Raw genomic sequence first — 18,016 nt, 5'->3', positions numbered from 1 at the left:
ACACCAGTGTACCTCAGCCTCCGAGATGACCAAGCTGCCAGTGGCATCATCTGCTGGTCTCCTCAGAGGCTCAGTGTTGGCAACATCAAATCCAGTGTAAAAAAGTCTTAGCTCATCTGGGAGAGAGGTATCGATGCTGGAAACTCCAGTGTGATTAGCTTCAAAGTCTGTGCAGACATTGCTCTATGTGGAAAGTTGAGTCTGAATCTTGTCTCTGTATTGTTGTTTTGCTGCCTTGATGTCCAGTTGCTGTGGGATAACAGACTTCTTCCTCCATGTGGAACTCAGATTGCAACAATATCTGACTTGTTGAGTTAAACATCTCATTTAACTAAACATTGGTTAAATATATTGCTGGGCAGCTGCATTATGATTTGTGATCTCTACAAATTACAAAACCTTATCATAGTCTGGAGAGAACCTGTAACAGAGATTGGAGATTTTGTTGAAACCTAGTGAATATTGGAAAGCCTAAATAGAGTCTACATAGAGAGGATCTTTTCAATAGTGGGAGAGGCTATGACCAGAGGGTACAGCCTTAGAATGGAAGGATGTAAACTCAGAAAAGTGATGAGGTGGGATTTCTTTCGCCAGAGGGTGGTGAATTTGTGGAATTCATTGCCACAGTTGGCTATAGTAGCCAAATCACTGGGTACATTTAAAGCAGAGGTTGATAGGTTCTTGATTAGTCAGGGCATCAAGAATTAAGAGAAAAGACAGGAGAAAGGAGTTGAGAGGGATAATACATCAGATGGAATGGTGGAGCAGACCTAATAGGCTGAATGGTCTAATTCTGCTCCTATATCTTATGGTCTTATGAATGGCTTTGCATGTTTTTGAGTCAAAAGTATTCACATTTAACTTTAGCATTTGTTTTGATAGCTGTGCACCTGTGATGAGGTAACACCAGCTCTCAAAGCCATTTGCTGGCATGCCAGTTATGTGATGGCCCTCACAGATGAGGTGGAGTTCATTCTCTCAATGGAAACCTCTGTTGGGTCCTCATGGGAAGAAATGGCATTGGTCATGGTCACAGGGCAGTGGATTTTTCCTAATCTGTCAGGTTGTGCTGAGAATCCCCAGACATTTTAGTCAACAACTCTTGTATTCAGCCATTGGAAAGGAAAGAAGTCCAGGACATGCCCATTGAAATTCAGGAGTTCAAGACTTTATGAATTTGGTAGGCCAAATCTGTCAGTTTGGTCCACCATGGAGGTGAATATTCAAATGTTGAAAGGCATGGACAGAGTGGATGTGGGAAAGTTGTTTCACGTGGTGGGGGAGTCTAGTACGAGAGGACATGACTTAAGGATTGAAGGGCGCCCATTCAGAACAGAGATGCGAAGAAATTTTTTTAGCCAGAGTGGTGATGTATCTGTGGAATTTGTTGCCACGGGCAGCAGTGGAGGTCAAGTCATTGGGTGTATTTAAGGCAGAGATTGATAGGTAGCTGACTAGCCAGGGTATCAAAGGTTATGGTGAGAAGGCGGGGGAATGGGACTAAATGGGGAAATGGATCAGCTCATGATAAAATGGCAGAACAGACTCGATGGGCTGAATGGCTGACTTCTGCTCCTTTGTCTTATGGTCTTGTCTTATGGAATAGTGGAGCTCATGTCTTGCCGGTGTTACCTACATTTGAGAAAATCACATCTTGGTCTCTACACAAATAGCCTTGTCTCTGGAGATGGAAGTAACACTTCAAGTGCCAACATTGTGGACTTAACCCATTGCACTGTGTGTATCAGACACTTTCTTAGCAGTATCTCAGAACAGCCTGTAGTGGCTTACTTGTAAAGGATCCAAGACACCAGTGCCATAGGTTATGAAAACAAGTTTTCAATTACGATAGGGTGTTGGTTCTACAGTATCAAATACAGTCAGTCTTCCGTATCCACGGGTTCTGCATCTGAATTTGCTGCGTGCTGAGCACTACGCTGAATCCACGCGAATGAAGTGACGTGTAGGCATGCCCGGCTGTAGCCTTCTGCCATTTCACAGATCCTCAGTCTCCCTCCAGCACTCGTCGTTTGAGCATTGTTCGCCGCGCATCTCGTTCATTCGCTACTTGTGTTGTGAGCGAGAGCAAGGAGTTTAAGGCTAGTAAGGGAAGGCTAGCTGTGTAAAGTGCTACAGCCTCAAGAATTTAAAAATCATGGGAGAATCGGCATTGGCTGATGCCGAGGCAGCATCTGCGTTCCCAGAAGAGCTACGATGGTTGTGGCTGTACTGAACACGTACAGACTTCTTTTTTGTGTCTTTATTCCCTAAACAATACAGCATAACAAGTATTTACATAGCATTTACATTGTATTAGGTATTATAAGTAATCTAGAGATGATTTAAAGTATATGGGAGGATAAGGAACTTGAGCATCCGTGGATTTTGCTATCTGTGGGGGGTCCTAGAACCAATCCCCCGTGGATACCAAGGGACGTCTGTAATCTTCTCTAACTGACTGAAGAAATGCTGTGCTATGTGTATAGAGCATTATGTTTCACTTTCTGAATACTTATGTATGTTTTCCATTGTTAGATAAGGGAATGCAAATGTAGTTTATGGCTTTAAAGGACATTCAATCATCAGAAGTTATTGAATTGTGCAGCAATATTTATGTCACCATATTTAACAAGTAGAATTACTAATCAGACATTAATAAAGTACATTAATGAATAGCCAATGTTCATTTAAAGATCCACTCTCCCCCAAAAATACACTTACTATTTTAACTAAATTACAATTCTGCCTGATCATTTACACATAAGACCTATCCCATGAATGATGTTTGAGGCTTGCCAGTTAAATTTATTTGTTACTTTGTTCTTAGCATACCTGATTTCACGGTACCTTATTGTCATTTCACAACTTAGGGATTTATGTTTAAATATCCATTTTCTTCACGTGATGTAATGTGATGAATGGCATTTTTATGTTTCATGCTAATACTTACAGCAACTTAAAATGAATAGTTAAATTATTCTGAGCTTTATTATTCAGTCCACTATTAAATTACTATAAAGTAATTTTATCTTCTATTTGATCCTAAATATTCCCATTAAAGTAGCAGCAAGATACTTAGTATAAATTTAAGATATGTGTAAAATTGCAGTTGAAACTTTTTCTGCATGTCCCATTTACAAAGACTTGAATAATCATGAATAATCTTACCCGATTAAAATAAAGTTGTAATTTTCGATATTCTGCATGGGAGTTTTCCCTCTGAAATACATCTACAATCCATTTGACCTCTGAAGGATCAATTTCAGATGCTGATTATCCGCATCCTTCTCACTGATGAAGCTGATTCAATGCTAGGTTCATGTTTACCAGGAATTTCTAATGAAGGTTCTGCCGTATGCTAATTTGGCTGTATATTTTTTACCAACTGTTTTGCTTTAATTCCTTATCATCAGGAGCAACACCTTCCACTGTGGCAGTCACTAATATTTTATTTAGGTGTTCATTCTTCATACATGCCCATGGACATTAAATAGTTTCTACCCACAAAGCTTGGCAGAGCCAAAACTGACAGTCACTTTATCCTCTCAATGCAAGCTTTGCTGCACTGTGAATCCCAACACTCACCCTGAAGTTCTGAGAAAAGTGGCATTGATTGTTGCTCTGGTTGAGACTGTTCAGGTCAATGTAAGATCAGAAAACTTTCTAATGCAAATTACTCAGCACCATTCCTGTGCTTTTATTTACTGAGATACTGGAGCATTTGGCACCATTTTGTTTTAGTTAACTGTCTTTCCAGCATGGGATCTACCAGGAATACTGGTGCCGATGAAAAGGCATTGACATTAATCACTAACTCCAATTTTCCCTCAGCACATATCCTGACTTGCCCAATATTTCCTTCTATTTCATGCTTTACTTACAGCTGAAACAGTAGAAGTCAACCGTATGGAGTAATATAAGCCTCAACACCTCTTGCTTACATTCAGTTTTTCTTTGGTTGATAACAAAGGAAAATGGAAAACAAGAATATTTGTGAAGATGGAAAAACACTGATGATTGTTTTAATTGGTAGTGACATTAAATCCAAAGCAATGTGCTTTCAATTTTACCACCCAAGCTTTTAATTTACTCAGCTGATACTGTGTCATTCTGAATGCAGTGCATCCTTTAGGTTGTGGACGGGGAGTTTCCAGTTTTATTAAATAACTCTTTCAAAGTAGAAACAAAAGCTGTTGCCGTATTTGCCAAATACAGCAGTTAAGAATTAATTTCACAGTAAGAACAACATTCAGTGGAATTGAAAGTTATGGCGAACATGTGCGGTAAATGAGTGGAGCTCAGACCAAGTCAGAGCAGATGTGGCTATATTGAATCAGAGATAGACTCCATGGACTATGCAGCTTCCTTCTGCTCCCGTTTCTTATATTCTTGTTTATTCTTAGATTGAAAGAAAATCTCCTAAAATCAAACTGTACCACTTACATTTTTTTAAAGCTGTTTATTTATCAATTGCCTGAATCAGCTCTGATGTACTGTGAATATAAATAACAAAAATGAGCTTCTTGAAACACTTCTTCTGTAAGAAATGCACTTGACGCTGACCAAAATAAACCCTGGTGATACTTTGATTTACAGCTTGATTAAAATGTGCTCAGCTTCCTGAAATAATGTGTTGCCATTCCTCTTTCAGCGGTTTCAGTAATCAACTGTATAATTTGACAATTCAATCCATTTTCCACAGTTCTGGAGATGTGAAGGGAAAGCCTTGATATCAGCAGGCATTTTGTTCCTCACAATTTTGTCTTCCAAATGGAATTTGCAGGTTGGAATCACCAACTCGAACTCTGACAATGGAGGCCCCAAAGGGAGTGCATATCACTGCAGCCGAAGGGGAGCTTAAGGCAAGCTGTCGAAGAGAACTAGAGCTCCAGTCTACAGATGGGGAGGTAAGCTCTTCAGAGGCAGACTTCAATTTGTGTGATTTGCTATTGATTCTGGTCCCTTTTATCAGGATAAGAGCTGGGCACAAAATGTTGTAATACAGTTGATCTGCAGAGGGCTAGAAAACAAAACCAAGTGGCAAATTATTTGTATGCGTGTGGTTAGATTGCATAGAAAAGATAGGGCAGCACTGGAGAAAATGCAGGAGTAATAATAAGGTTGGTAGCAGCTCACACGAAATACTGGAGGAACTCAGCATATTAAGTCAGTATCAATGGCGAGAAATGAACAGTAGAATTTGCGGATTCAGACCCCTCATCAGGAGGACTCGAGTACTAATAAAGGGTCTTAACCTGATTCATCGACTGTTCCTTTCCCTCCACAGATGCTGACTGACTTGATGAGTTCCTCTTGCACTGTGTGTATGTGTGTGTGTGGTTCAAAATGCCTTTATCTAAAGAATCTCTTCTGTCTACCAAGAAAGATTCTTCACTGGAGAACATAAAGCTAAGTAGAAAACTGTAAGATAGATTCCACGTAATTGTAAAGAATATTATATCCTGTCATAAGAGAGCTGACTTACATTCTGCTGAGGTTGAAATCTCAGCTTGTGCTCCAGGAGTTGGGAGGGGTTTGAGGGATGTTATTGTATGTCGGCATCAGAGATAGGAGCAGGGTTGGTTTGCTGAAGTGATGTTTGTCTGCTGGGGGAAGGCTGTCTAGTTTGCAGCCATCTTTGGTCAGCAATCAGACAACCAATGGATGGTCACCAAGGCTTTATATTGTGTTACTTGTGTGCATTAACCTCCAGATGTACTTGTTGGATTCCAAATCATGCTTCTTACCTTAAACTCCTTTCCTAAACTCCTTCTTATGTCCCAAAGAGATCTCCAATGGAATGCCCACTTCATGGCTGAATTCTGGTCTTGAAAATATAGGAGAAAGTTTAACATTCAGCTTTATTCCTAATTGTGTCATTAACTGTATTGGGACCTGTCCAAACATAATAAACCATTAGCAAAAGCATTCTTTACTGTCAGGTGTTAAAATAATTGAACTTACAGAAAAGACCAGATACAAATACCACCTCCTAGCCCATTGTTAGGAGCAGTCCTGAGATTATGCCTCTTTGTGGAAAGCCCCAGGGAAATTACATTGGAGGTGGAAGAGAGAGAAAATAGATATTGGACCACTGGAAAATGACTCTGGAGATATCATTATGGGGGACAAATAACTGTACCCTCTCAACCTTCTGTGTAAAGAAGTTTCCTGTCGGGCTGCTTCATTTACAGCACTGTTGAATGCCCATAGAAAGGGGAAAATGCTGCTTGATCATGAGGGCCAACTTGTGTATCGCTTCCTCAGGAGGTGCAGAGAGGACATTCAAATACCAGATTTTACTACTAATTGAACTCCTAGCAATCTTCACAGTGAGATAGCTAAGCTCGTCAAGCAAATGCAAGGCAACCCTAGTAAGCTGGGTGGCATCCCTTTGTCTTTACTCAGTGACGAAGCTTCCTTTGACTATTAAGGTCATCCTGAATGAGGAGAGAAAAAAGATTGGTCCAATTGGATACTTGACAAGCTGTTGACCAGGCTTCCCTTACATTCCTTCCAACACGCTCAGCTCAGTTGCCTTAAAATTGGAGTGGGGATAAGATTATCATCCACCTCTTGCTGGGTTACCCATTTGAGTGAAAGATATGGGAAGGAATGTGATGTTGTATTTCCTAGTTCAACTCTAACAGTTTGAAAACATAGGGCACTGTCTTATAAGGGCTGTCTAAGCATGCAATTTGAGAAAGACATTAGTTACTGCTGGGAAACCCTATTACTATTGGAAATGTTTGAGCAAAAGTAATTATTAGAACCAGGTCTGCCAATTATTTTACAATCCCAGGTGCAGGGTTGTGTGTTGTGAGTTGTACAGAAGCGAAATATGACCAACATAAAAAAAACTCAGGAGAACATCCTCTGTGTAATGCCACTCCCCACCTAATCTCTTTCACACAAAATGTACACGAGACTTCAGCCTTTGTGATGAGCTTTTATAAATAATAAAAATCATTTGTTCTGTATACAACTAAAAGGGTATTGATTGTCAAAATGTAAAGGTTTAGCTTCCATTAAAGTAATCATCCATGCACATTTTCAGTAAAATAAATTATTTAATTGCTTTAAAACACATAAAGGGAAAATTTTCAACTTGAATCAGATTTGGAATCAGGTTATCACTGATATACATGGTGAAATTTGTTGAATTGCATTGCAATACATAAAATACTATTAATTGCAACAAGAACATACAAAAAAAATTGCAAAAATGGAGAAGTAATTTTCATTGGTTCATGGACCATTCAGATATCTGATGGCCAAGGCGAGGAAGCTGTTCCTAAAACTTTGAGTGTGATTTGATTGTAGTAATGAGAAGAGGGCATGTCATGTGTAGTGAGGCTCCTTAGTAATGGGTGCCGCCCTCTTGAGGCATCACCTTTTGAAGGTGTTCTCAGTAGTGGAGAGGCTAGTGCCCATGTTGGAGCTGATTAACTTTACAACCTCATGCATCTTTTTCAGATCCTGTGCGTTAGTGCCTCCATCCCAGATGCAACCAGTTGGAATGCTCTCCACAGTACATATGTAGAAATTTGGTAGATTCTTTGATGGCATACCGAATACGTCCCCTCATGATTTCAGCTCCAATAACATTCCAAAAGTCCCAGAACAAATCAGCCCTTTTTATTGGTACTCAATCTACATTGATTCTCTCATCATCTCTACCACCTGCAAATCTGGACTCCTGACAGCTACTTGCAAGTTTGTAGCTATTATCAACAAAGATAAGAACACTCAGTACATGCTAATATCACTCCAAGCAGATTCTCCTCCAAGTTCATACTATACTGACTTGGAAATAAATTACCGTTCATTTATAACCGCCAGATTTAAATCCTGAAACCCACCTTCTCAACAAACTATGGGAGTTCTATCATGCGAAGGACTCTTAAGAGTTCAAGATAGTGGCCCAGCACAGCCTTACAAAAGCAATTTGATATGCACAAGATATGTCAGTTTTAACAGTATTCCCGACACTCCATAGTTAAGTAAATATATTTTCTGAGAATAAAGTTATAAAAGTGTTAACTATCTTATGTAAGATAGGAAATTGTCATTATTTGAGAGTGACCAATAGGATCGAGTATTGTTTGGAGTCACTAAACCAAAATCTGAATTATTTATGGATATTTTCTAAGATTAAATTAGCTGGTTTACAGCCATTCCTTAGCTTGTTTTCAGTATTGGTCTACACAGCTGTGACAGTCATTGTTTCATACTAAGTGGAATCATTTTGATTGACAATTAAAGCTCCAGAATAAGTGAAGAGCACAGCATACCTAAGGGGTGCTTGTTTGGAATGATACTGGGGCAGTAGCAAGGATTGTGTCATGAGTATATGGAGAAAGGTAGTGATTTTTAAAAGATTTTGGCCCGATTATGAACTCACTTTAAACCAGGGGTTCCCAAACTTTTTTGTGCCATAAACCAATACCATTAAGCAAGGGGTTAATGGGCACTAGGTTAGGAACCCCTGCTTCAGATTTCCATGAACATTGGAGCTTGTTAGATCAGAGTTCAGTCTTTCATTCACATTCTGCATTACTATCCAAAAGATGTGTCAATTTGTATTTACTCTTGTACCACCAGCAAGCAAATTCCAGACTGTTGCATTTCTGATATGATGCATATTCTCATTTGTGGCAATTATGCAGTCAAGATATCTTCTACAACAAATTATTAGGATGTTGTGGCTTTGAAGGAACCACAAAGAGAATGGAGCTGTAAATATAATGAAATTTTATTCAGCACAAGCAGCATTCTGGAGAAATCTCTCTTGGATGAACCCTGAATGAATCTCACTGAACTTAGAGCACATTTCAGTTTTATATTCTTGGGCACACATTCCCTCTTTTATACCTGATCAGTCATAATCTTGCTCTAGTTATCCTCCTGTTCTTCACATAGCTTTTCTAAGTCATTTTCTTAAGCTCCTTCCTTTCCAACCTGTAACTCTCCAGAGCCCAGTCTGATGTTTGCTTCCTGAACCTTAACTATGCCTCTTCTTCCTCTTTCTACATTGCTTGTCAGCTACTGGTCCTTCACTTCACACTTGCACTAAGGAGATGCAGTGCCTCTGTTGCTGCTTTACCGTTTCTGATCTCTACCCACACTGACCCAGCAGACAGTCCCTCCAGGATGTTCTCCTTTTCTGCAGTTGTAAGACTATCTCTGATTACCAGTGCCACTGCCCCACCTCTTTTACCTCCCTCCCTGTCCCTCCCACAGCCCTTCCTGCCCTCATGAGAGATAAATCTCTGTAATGGCCACAGCATCATAGTTCCATATACTGAATCATGCTCTAAGCTCATCACCCTTGTCCCTGATACTGCTACTACTAAAGTAAACACATTTTAACCCCTCCAACTGTTTGCATCAGCACTCTATCCACTGCCTGTCATTCCTTATAATCTCGCTAACTATTGCATCTACTTTTACATCAACTGCTCCATTACCTGACCTATTATGTCCTCCTCTCTGTCAATCAACACTGGTTCACCTCAAGGATGTGTGCTTAGTCCACTTCTGTTCTCTCCCTGCATGCATAACTGTGTGGCTAGGCACAGCTCAAATGCCACATTAATAAATTTTCCAATGGCACTGCTTTTGGCTGAATTTCAGATTATGTTGAGGCATTCAGGAGTGAGATAGATAGCCTGGTTGAGTGGTGTCACAAAAACAAGTTGCACTCAACATTAGTAGGACCAAATGATTGATTGTGGACTTGAAGAAGGGGAAGTCAGGGGAACACACATCAGTCCCCATTGAGGGTGAGCAACTTTAAGTTCCTGGTAGTCAACATCTTTGAAAATTTATCTTGGGCCCAACATATTGATGTAATGATAAAGAAGAAAATTTGGTGTGTCACCAAAGGCCCGAGCAAATATCTACAGATGTACTGTGGGGAGCATTCTGACTGGTTGCATCATCGAATGGGATAGAGAGGCCACTGCACAGGATCCAAAAAAGGCATGAAGTTGTGAACTCAGACAACTCCATCGTGAGGACAAAACACCCCAGCAATGCCTTAGAAGGGTGGCATCTATCATTAAGGATACCCATCAAAGAGAAGGTCCAGGAGCCTGAAGGCACACACTCAGTAATTCAGGAACAGCTTCTTCCCCTCTGCAATCAGATTTCTTAACAGACAATGATCCTATGTAGGCTGCCTCACATTTTTTGCTTTCTTATTACACTACTTATTTAATTACTGCATATATTTCCTATTATAAAACAATGAATTTCACAACATTTGCCAGTGATATGAAATCGGATTCTGATTCAGGAACTTTATCATTCGATCATTTTAATCACAATCCCTCTTCCAAACTAGTTTAAACCTTCCACCACAGCTCCAGCAGACTGACACACAAGGATTTTGGTCCCCCTCAAGTTCAGGTGTAACCTATTCCTTTTGTACAGGTTGTAAATTCCTCAGACGGTATCTCAATGATGCACAAATCTGAAATTCTGTGCCCTACACAATCTCTTCATTTTTGCCATATCATTCCTATTGTTACCTTCACTGGTGTGAGCTTGGGCAGCAATCCGGACATTTCTGTCCCTGAGGTTCTGCTTTGTAGCTTCCTATCTAGCTCCCTGGGAGCTATTAGAACAATCCCACGATATTGGGATAGTTGAAATGCCCCACTATTATAACCTTGCTACTCTTATGCCTCTTTGTGATCTGCATATGCAACTTAGTTACTTTCTGCAGACGTTGGCACAGTAGGGTAGTGGTTAGTATAATGCTGTAACAGCACCAGGGATGAGCAGACCAGGGAGTCACAGAGGGAGTGTTTCCTACAAAGGCAGTTAGCAAAACGCTATTACAGCACCAGAGAGTTGCAGAGGGAGTATGCCCTGCAGAAGGCAGAAAAGGGTGGAGAGAAGATGTGGCTGATACTCGGATATTGTTTCAGCTGGCAGAAATGAGGAAGGATGTGGAGGCCCATGGGGTGAAAAGTCAGGACCAGAGGAACTCTATCACCGTTCTGTCTCAGAGAAGTCAGGATCAGAGGACCTCTATCACCGTTCTGTCTCAGAGAAGTCAGTACCAGAGGAACTCTATCACTGTTCTGTCTCAGAGAGGTCACAGTGAGAACAGTACAAGAAACAGAGGAGATCATTGAATTCCTCCAGCGTGTTGCTGCTCCAAATTCCAACATCTATGTCTCCATGAAGGTTTCAGCGTAAAATCTGAACTCTGGCAAAAATCATCTAATCTAAGGCTCAGTCCTTCCCCTCCACCTCGCTGACACCTTCCCCTTGCCTTCTAGCCTTGGCACTAGCTTTGCCTATTGATGACTCAGTCTACAGAAAATGTGTTAAATGTCAATGCAGCCTTGTTCAATGTCATAAATTTTCCAAATTTTAACCAAAAAAAGAAAAATAATTGTCTAACAATCTACATCTGGCCAAGACTAATAATGAAAAAATGTGTAAATTACACTTTTTTTTAAGCAAATAATAAGAAACCTTAGTTTGCCTTCCCATAGCTAGAAAGGGATATAGAGCATAGTGATGAAGAAAGCTTACTCTTCTTCCCTCTTTCATTTTGCAATAACCATTTGTCATTGTGCACCTGCAGGCAGTTAGGCCAAAAACAGTTTAATTTCATGGAACAACTATTCCAGCCATTGCTACAGTCCCTTAACTCTTTCAAACCTATTTTCTTTAAGCATCTCCTACAGCTGTTAATAGTGGTCGGATTTAAAAGTCAGGCCATTAGTTGAACCATGCTTTATCCTTTTGAGCAGGTATATTACTCTGGTCAAACTGAGAGAGCCCTGCACTAAGAAAGTTGTTTGATTGTTTACCCAGTCTTGCTCTCCTGGTGTGTTGTAATAAAATGGCCACCATCCACCCCACTGTGGAAATCCTTTCCTCTAGCTCCACTTGTTTTAAAAGCATGGTCATGTTTCTGAATAAGGGCCACCATACACTGACCACCTGGATCTGAAAGCTATGCTACTTTCTGGGAGAAACAAGCCAAGGAGTCTATCATTTGCCCCTGAGAAATTCAGGGCTGCATGTTTTATGAGAGACCACAACACAGGAAAATGTACGTAGTGAGAGAATAGGATTTAGTCAGCAAAAATGGGAAGGAAATGAAACCTATTTGGTGTTATGTATAAAATAAATTTGATTTATCAGCTTTTCTGAAATGTGTCATGTTTCATAAAAGACCCCTGAAGATAAGTTATGCCATTATGAAATTGCATGTGTTAATTCAGTGTTGTCAGTAGTTCTACACTGGGGCTGCCTAGTAAACCAGCATGAACTAAATGGAACAAAATGTTCATGATGTTTAATTGCAGTATTTAGTACACATCAGAATATAGCCAGTCTACACTGCTGGGGCTATGCCAACATCACAAAATATACACTCTAACCAATAGATAAAATGTCTTTTGTTTTACATCTTCAGATATTTTTAAATGCAAAAACAATCCGTTTGGGAAACATCCCGCAGGTCTCAGCGAGTTCATCATCAGCCAGTTCTTCAAACCTGCGTCAGACTGTTTATGAAGTATGTGTATGTCCCAATGGCAAACTCTTTCTCTCACCGGCGTCAGTGGGTTCCACCTGCCAATCCAGCAGCAGCATCTGTTTGCGGATTTAAACCTATTAACGCTGTTGAAATTTTACCACCGTAAAAGCCTTTTTGGTACTGTCCCTTGGCTCTGTTTGATGCTAACGGTGAAATGGGAACCACTACAAAGCTACAAAGCCTTTGCCGGGACAGAACAGGAGGACATGGCTGCCTTTCTATGGTAATTGGCCAGTCAGTGTATTAACTGTCAATGAAGAAATGTCTGCCCCAAGACAGACTGGATATCACCCTTGTTCCCAGAAAGGGGTGAAATACACAGGTGCCTTTGCTAATTCAAGTAAAGCACATAGTTATTTTTTATTGTTAGCAGGACCTGGTTATGAAAGAAATGATCATTTAATACCACAAATACAATAATGTCTTTTCTCAAAACTTTAGTTTCTTTTTTAACATTTAACTAGATTTTGGTTTTGCCATGTCGTAAAAAACTGGAATTTATGGGATTCCTGAATAGTATTGACTGAACATTTAAATGAAGTGTAGAATTTGCATGTCAGTCATCTGTAAAGGAATGAACAAATCATTCATTCGTTCCTCGTTTTGTTTTCCAATGTGTAAGGAAATCATTTTCAGCTGCATTCCAGATCTTTCTGTAAACATGTTGGTGAAACTATAGCTTTGTGATATTGATTTTTTTTGTGATGTGATATAAACCAAAGAATGGAACATGTGATGTAAATTCCAAACACTGCACAATGCAGCTAGTACTACCCAGCACAATAGCATTAAGAGCATTACAGAGATGTGTGTGTGGGGGTGGGGGCTGGTGAGAAAACATCCATTTCCTACAATTGGTTAAAAAAAACTCCCAGAATTGGCAGTTTGGTCATACCCTATTGAATAAACCACTTATTGATAACAAATCTTAAATCTTTGATTCAAGAACAAATTGAAAAACATGGTGCTCTGTCTACCTAACAAAGCTTGCTTTTGTCTTTGGTTCTCCCAAACCACCTAATTTAAATTTGTACTCATCCCTAAAGGACAACACATCTCATCATTTATATGTTACACCAGGCCTGCTAGTTATTTTCTTTCTTTTACTAATCTCATTAAAGTACATTTTCTTTATGTATGAACAATTTAATCTGAATGATAAAGGAAACTATTTTCTTACATATTCTATGCAAATGTTTGTAAAATTACAATATTGCCAAAATGACAAAAGCTGTGCTTTTGTACTCTTTACGTCTCTTGCTTTATGTAAACTGAAAACATTTTTTCTACTTATAAGAGCGGAGCTGTATGTCTTGTTAACTGTAGCTAAAGGTTATTAGACCTCTTGTCAGACTCACCATACCTTCATGGATTAAAAACCAGGTTTGAAAAGTTGTCAGTTAAATTACGTTTAACTTCCAAAGCAAACTTGACTGTAGAGGCTTGGCCATCGTTTGCTCCCAGCAAAAGCAGTTGGCTTCAAACAAAGCTGTTGCCAGTTGGTTGAGAGGAAGGTATTACAGGAACTGTTCATAGAAGACTATGTAAGTGGTCTTGAATATTGGCAACTCTTTAAATGGTTAATGTTTTATTCATTTTATTCTCCTTTGTTAAGAATGGATAAATTTATGGGAATAAGTCTATTACATAGAGCTTTGATAATATGTTTCATATGAACACAGAGATTATTTAATATGGATATATTTAATACTCTTTCCATCAAAAGTAAAATAAGGAAAATCAAAAACACTAGTTCAGGAAATATTTAAGTTACAATATCAATGAATGCAAATAGGCTGGCTGATAGATATAAATGGATTTTCAAAGAAAGTGAGTTTCAAAATCAGCTGGAATTTCTGACCCTAGTTTTGTAAAGTCAGCTCATTAGAACAAATCCAGATATCAATAAGGTGATATAACAGGGGCCAATTGTAAATTCGGGCAGCTGATGATTAATCAGGCTGAGTCATCTTAGTTTTCTGGTAGCACCTGATTAAACTATCTTGTCAAATTCAGTATGACAAGCCAAACTGGTAGCATGCTATTGGTTTTCAATGCAGCCTTTGTAATTACCTGACTATATTGTCAGCTTTTAGTCTTTAAAAATTCAATTAGATATTGGAGTCCAGAAACCACAATTATAATTACATCTTTATATCATCAGACTAACCTTGGCAAGTCATGTATTGCCCATCTAAGCATTTAACTCTTATGAAATAAAAGCAATGGATTGCAGATAAAACTTTTGTTTGGAATATGTACAAAACAACTTTTCAAACTTAGTGTTTAATATGGTTCTTATGTCACTATTTTGCAATTTTACTTTATGACTGTGCATACGTTTCATTTTAGTGAACTTAAGAATGAAATAGTTGAAAGGAAGGAAGCATTGTTTGAAGATGTTGGCTGCTATAGACCTGTAATTATTCTGTTGGTCTCCAGTTGTGTCTGACGGGAAAGGTGCACAGGGCCTTCTGGAGCGTGGCAAGGCACCTGTTATACCAGACCACTTTGGCTTTCAGATTTTTCCGTGATTGCTGCATAAGTGATGAGAACTCCACCTGAACCTTTCAGGACCAATCTCATTGGGAAGGGTAATGACTGGATTGGAACAAGGACATGGAACTGGGCTTAGGAGATCTTCAGGAAAACAGTGTCTGCTTCCTTGCCAGTTAGACGAGGTGACTGACATAAAATTAACCACTTTATGGCAAATCCAATTGGGTAGGAGAAACAAAATCTGGTCTTCAAACAAATGGGAGATTGACTGATTATAATGGAGTAAAGAATGGGGATCAGGTATCAGGTTAGGGCAGGAGTTCCCAGCCTGGGGTTCATGGACCCTACGGTTAAGAGTAAGGGACCATGGCATAAATAAGGTTGGGAACCCCTGGTTTAGGATGTGGGGGATATGGTTGCTTGTCTTCCCTCCCATTTATAAAAAGGCAGCACTTACTGTATATGCCTCCTGATTCCAAGGGGCATATGAGTGCTTAAGGCAACCCTTGCACCTTGCTCATCAGTCCCATATAAGTGACAAGTCCTCTAGGTAGCACTGCAAACTGATAAAGATCAGTACCAAATGCGGTCAACAAGTGTGACCACCAGGAGTTCTACTGAAAATTCCCTCTGAATGTGAGAGTAGAATAAAGAATCTTTGCACAGCTGGTAAAAATACTCTGATAAGGGCATAAGAATATTTATGAGAATTAAGGAGTGTTTGATTTGGTTGATGGAAAACTATTTCAGTTTAGTCATTACTCTGCTATTTAATTAATGCAACTACTGTATATATTAACTCTTTTTTAGCTACTCCTGTAAATTTGTAACATTTTGTAAAAAACTACAGTAAAATTTTCAAAAATATATGTACAGTATACATGTATCTAATAGGATTACCATTGTCTGCTGGCAATAACAAACAAAAAGGTATATGGCTATCATATTATAAATATGCGCACTTTCTGAGAAGTGAGTGGAGCCTGTATAGAGAGCAACCAGAGAAAATAAGATGGAAGAATATAGAAATGCACAAAAGCCTCATACTTTTTTTTGTTTGTCACTGCATTTAGATTCAGTCTACCTGGTTAATTAATTACAGAAAAAATAAAAACAATTATTGTGTTTGAACATTTTGATTTAAAATGTAGATTTTATGAAATTGTATTTCTTTCTACCTGTTTCACATCCACACCTGCTTCATATCTTGAAAAAGTTTGCAAATAAACCAGGAACTTATTAGAAAAACAAGAACCTAAATAAAATACTGTCTCTATCCAGGAACGTTCCAACCATATCTTACAGGAACTGTGGCCAGCACAAGAAATAAGTAAATACTCATAAGCAGAACCTTCCAAAGGCCATGTATAGCAGATGCTGGAACTACTCAACAAGTAAGGCACTATCATGGTGAGAGAAAAAGAGTGGACATTTTATGTTAATGATCCTTTATAATTTTCTGGAACTTTTAGAGTATTTTCTATTTTAGTAAAATCTCCTTTGACTTTCTCCTTCTGAGTGAGTTCCTCAAAGTTGCTTCCACTCCATTTCTGGGAGATGGTTTAAGAGCCCCATTCTGGACCTGCAGACTCTGCCATAGGTGTGGCAAGAGGTGTTTGATGGGGTGGCAAGACAGTGTGTAGGTTGTACACTCCAATCACGGCCTGTTCATAGGTTCTCTGTGTCTCTTTCTGGTGAGACACATGGTGCTCTCTGACTTTATCAATGCTCTATATTCACTGTGAATGGTCACATGAATGATTCCTTTCAACTGATAAGAAAGTTTCTTTTTATCAAAGAGACTTTGAGAATGCCCTTGATGAAATTTCCATGAAATCTCTCTCAACAGTGGAATTTAAACAAGCTGCTTTCCAGATCCTATTAGCAGGCAGAGTTGTTTGAGAGTGAGAAGGGTCATGGTGTTTAGAGTGTAGGCCTGGGAAAATGGGCACCAGCATTGCTTCAGCAATCATGCATGGGTAGAGCAATCTGTGAAGACGGCACAGGTAATGCTTTTTCAATGATTTGAAATGTCTTCTGTAGATTTGGCAAGGACTGTTCCACTAAAGAACATGAGAAGGTGGTTCGCACACTAACTTTCACAAAACAGAAGTCCTCCACACAACATCAACCTCATTAAAACAAATACACAAGAAGACTGCAGAAAGTGTGGAGAACCTTCTATGTAAGAGCCACCTCTCAGTGAAATTCACCATTTCCAGTGTAGCAGCACAGGCTTCAGACAAATGAAGAAATTGTTTCTAAAGGATCAAGACCTTTAACCTGGCAACAAACACATGGTTTATTGAACAACTCTCCTGTATGCATCAGAGACATGGACGACACATGGTAAGCACATAAAAGTGTCAATAAAGAATGTATAGAGAGTCTGTGGTAAAATGCAAATAATAATTCTCGAGCCAGTACCAGTGTTTTATTGAGAATCTTAGGGAAACAATGAATACTGAATAAAACTGAAAAACTCAGTGAATTGAAGTAATGATACGATGGAAAAACAAATCTTCTTAAGTACCTACATAACAAAAAAATTAAAATAATTCTACATCAGAAGAGCTTGATTAATAATCACAGCTGTAGTATATGTGTTTGCTTCTTTTTCCTATTGACTTACAAGCTACAATAACAGAAAATGTTGGAAATTCTCAGCGGATCAGGCAACATCTATGGAAAGAGAAAGAGTTAACATTTCAGGTTAAAAAGCCCTTGTCAGAACAGAGTTTTTAACCTGAAACTTTAACTGTGCTTCTCTTTCCACACACACTACTTGATCTCCTCAGTATTTCCAACACTTTATGATTATTATACTAAATATAAAATATAATGCACTCAGCCTTGTTACTCACAGGGATTAAATTTCTGAGCAGTCTAATGCCTGTCACCATGCCTAATGGGCTGGATGTAAAACTTTAAGGGATCCCCATCACTGAA

General features: G+C 39.1%; 1 protein-coding gene across 2 annotated transcripts in view; it reads left to right on the top strand.

Annotated features, from left to right (window-relative positions):
- LOC132404417 (zeta-sarcoglycan) overlaps positions 1-16,177 on the top strand; it is a 452,353-nt gene extending 436,176 nt beyond the window's left edge. For both annotated transcript variants that reach the window (XM_059988548.1, XM_059988547.1), the window contains 2 exons: positions 4,784-4,907; positions 12,446-16,177. In XM_059988548.1, coding sequence (XP_059844531.1) covers positions 4,784-4,907; positions 12,446-12,640 — 319 coding nt within the window. In that variant the 3' untranslated portion in view covers positions 12,641-16,177. The remainder of the gene's footprint in view (positions 1-4,783; positions 4,908-12,445) is intronic.
- Positions 16,178-18,016: the final 1,839 nt, after the last annotated feature.

The sequence above is a fragment of the Hypanus sabinus genome, chromosome 14 (genome assembly GCF_030144855.1).
Source record: "Hypanus sabinus isolate sHypSab1 chromosome 14, sHypSab1.hap1, whole genome shotgun sequence".
NCBI lineage: Eukaryota > Metazoa > Chordata > Chondrichthyes > Myliobatiformes > Dasyatidae > Hypanus > Hypanus sabinus.
This window is presented reverse-complemented; position numbering and strand designations above follow the sequence as displayed.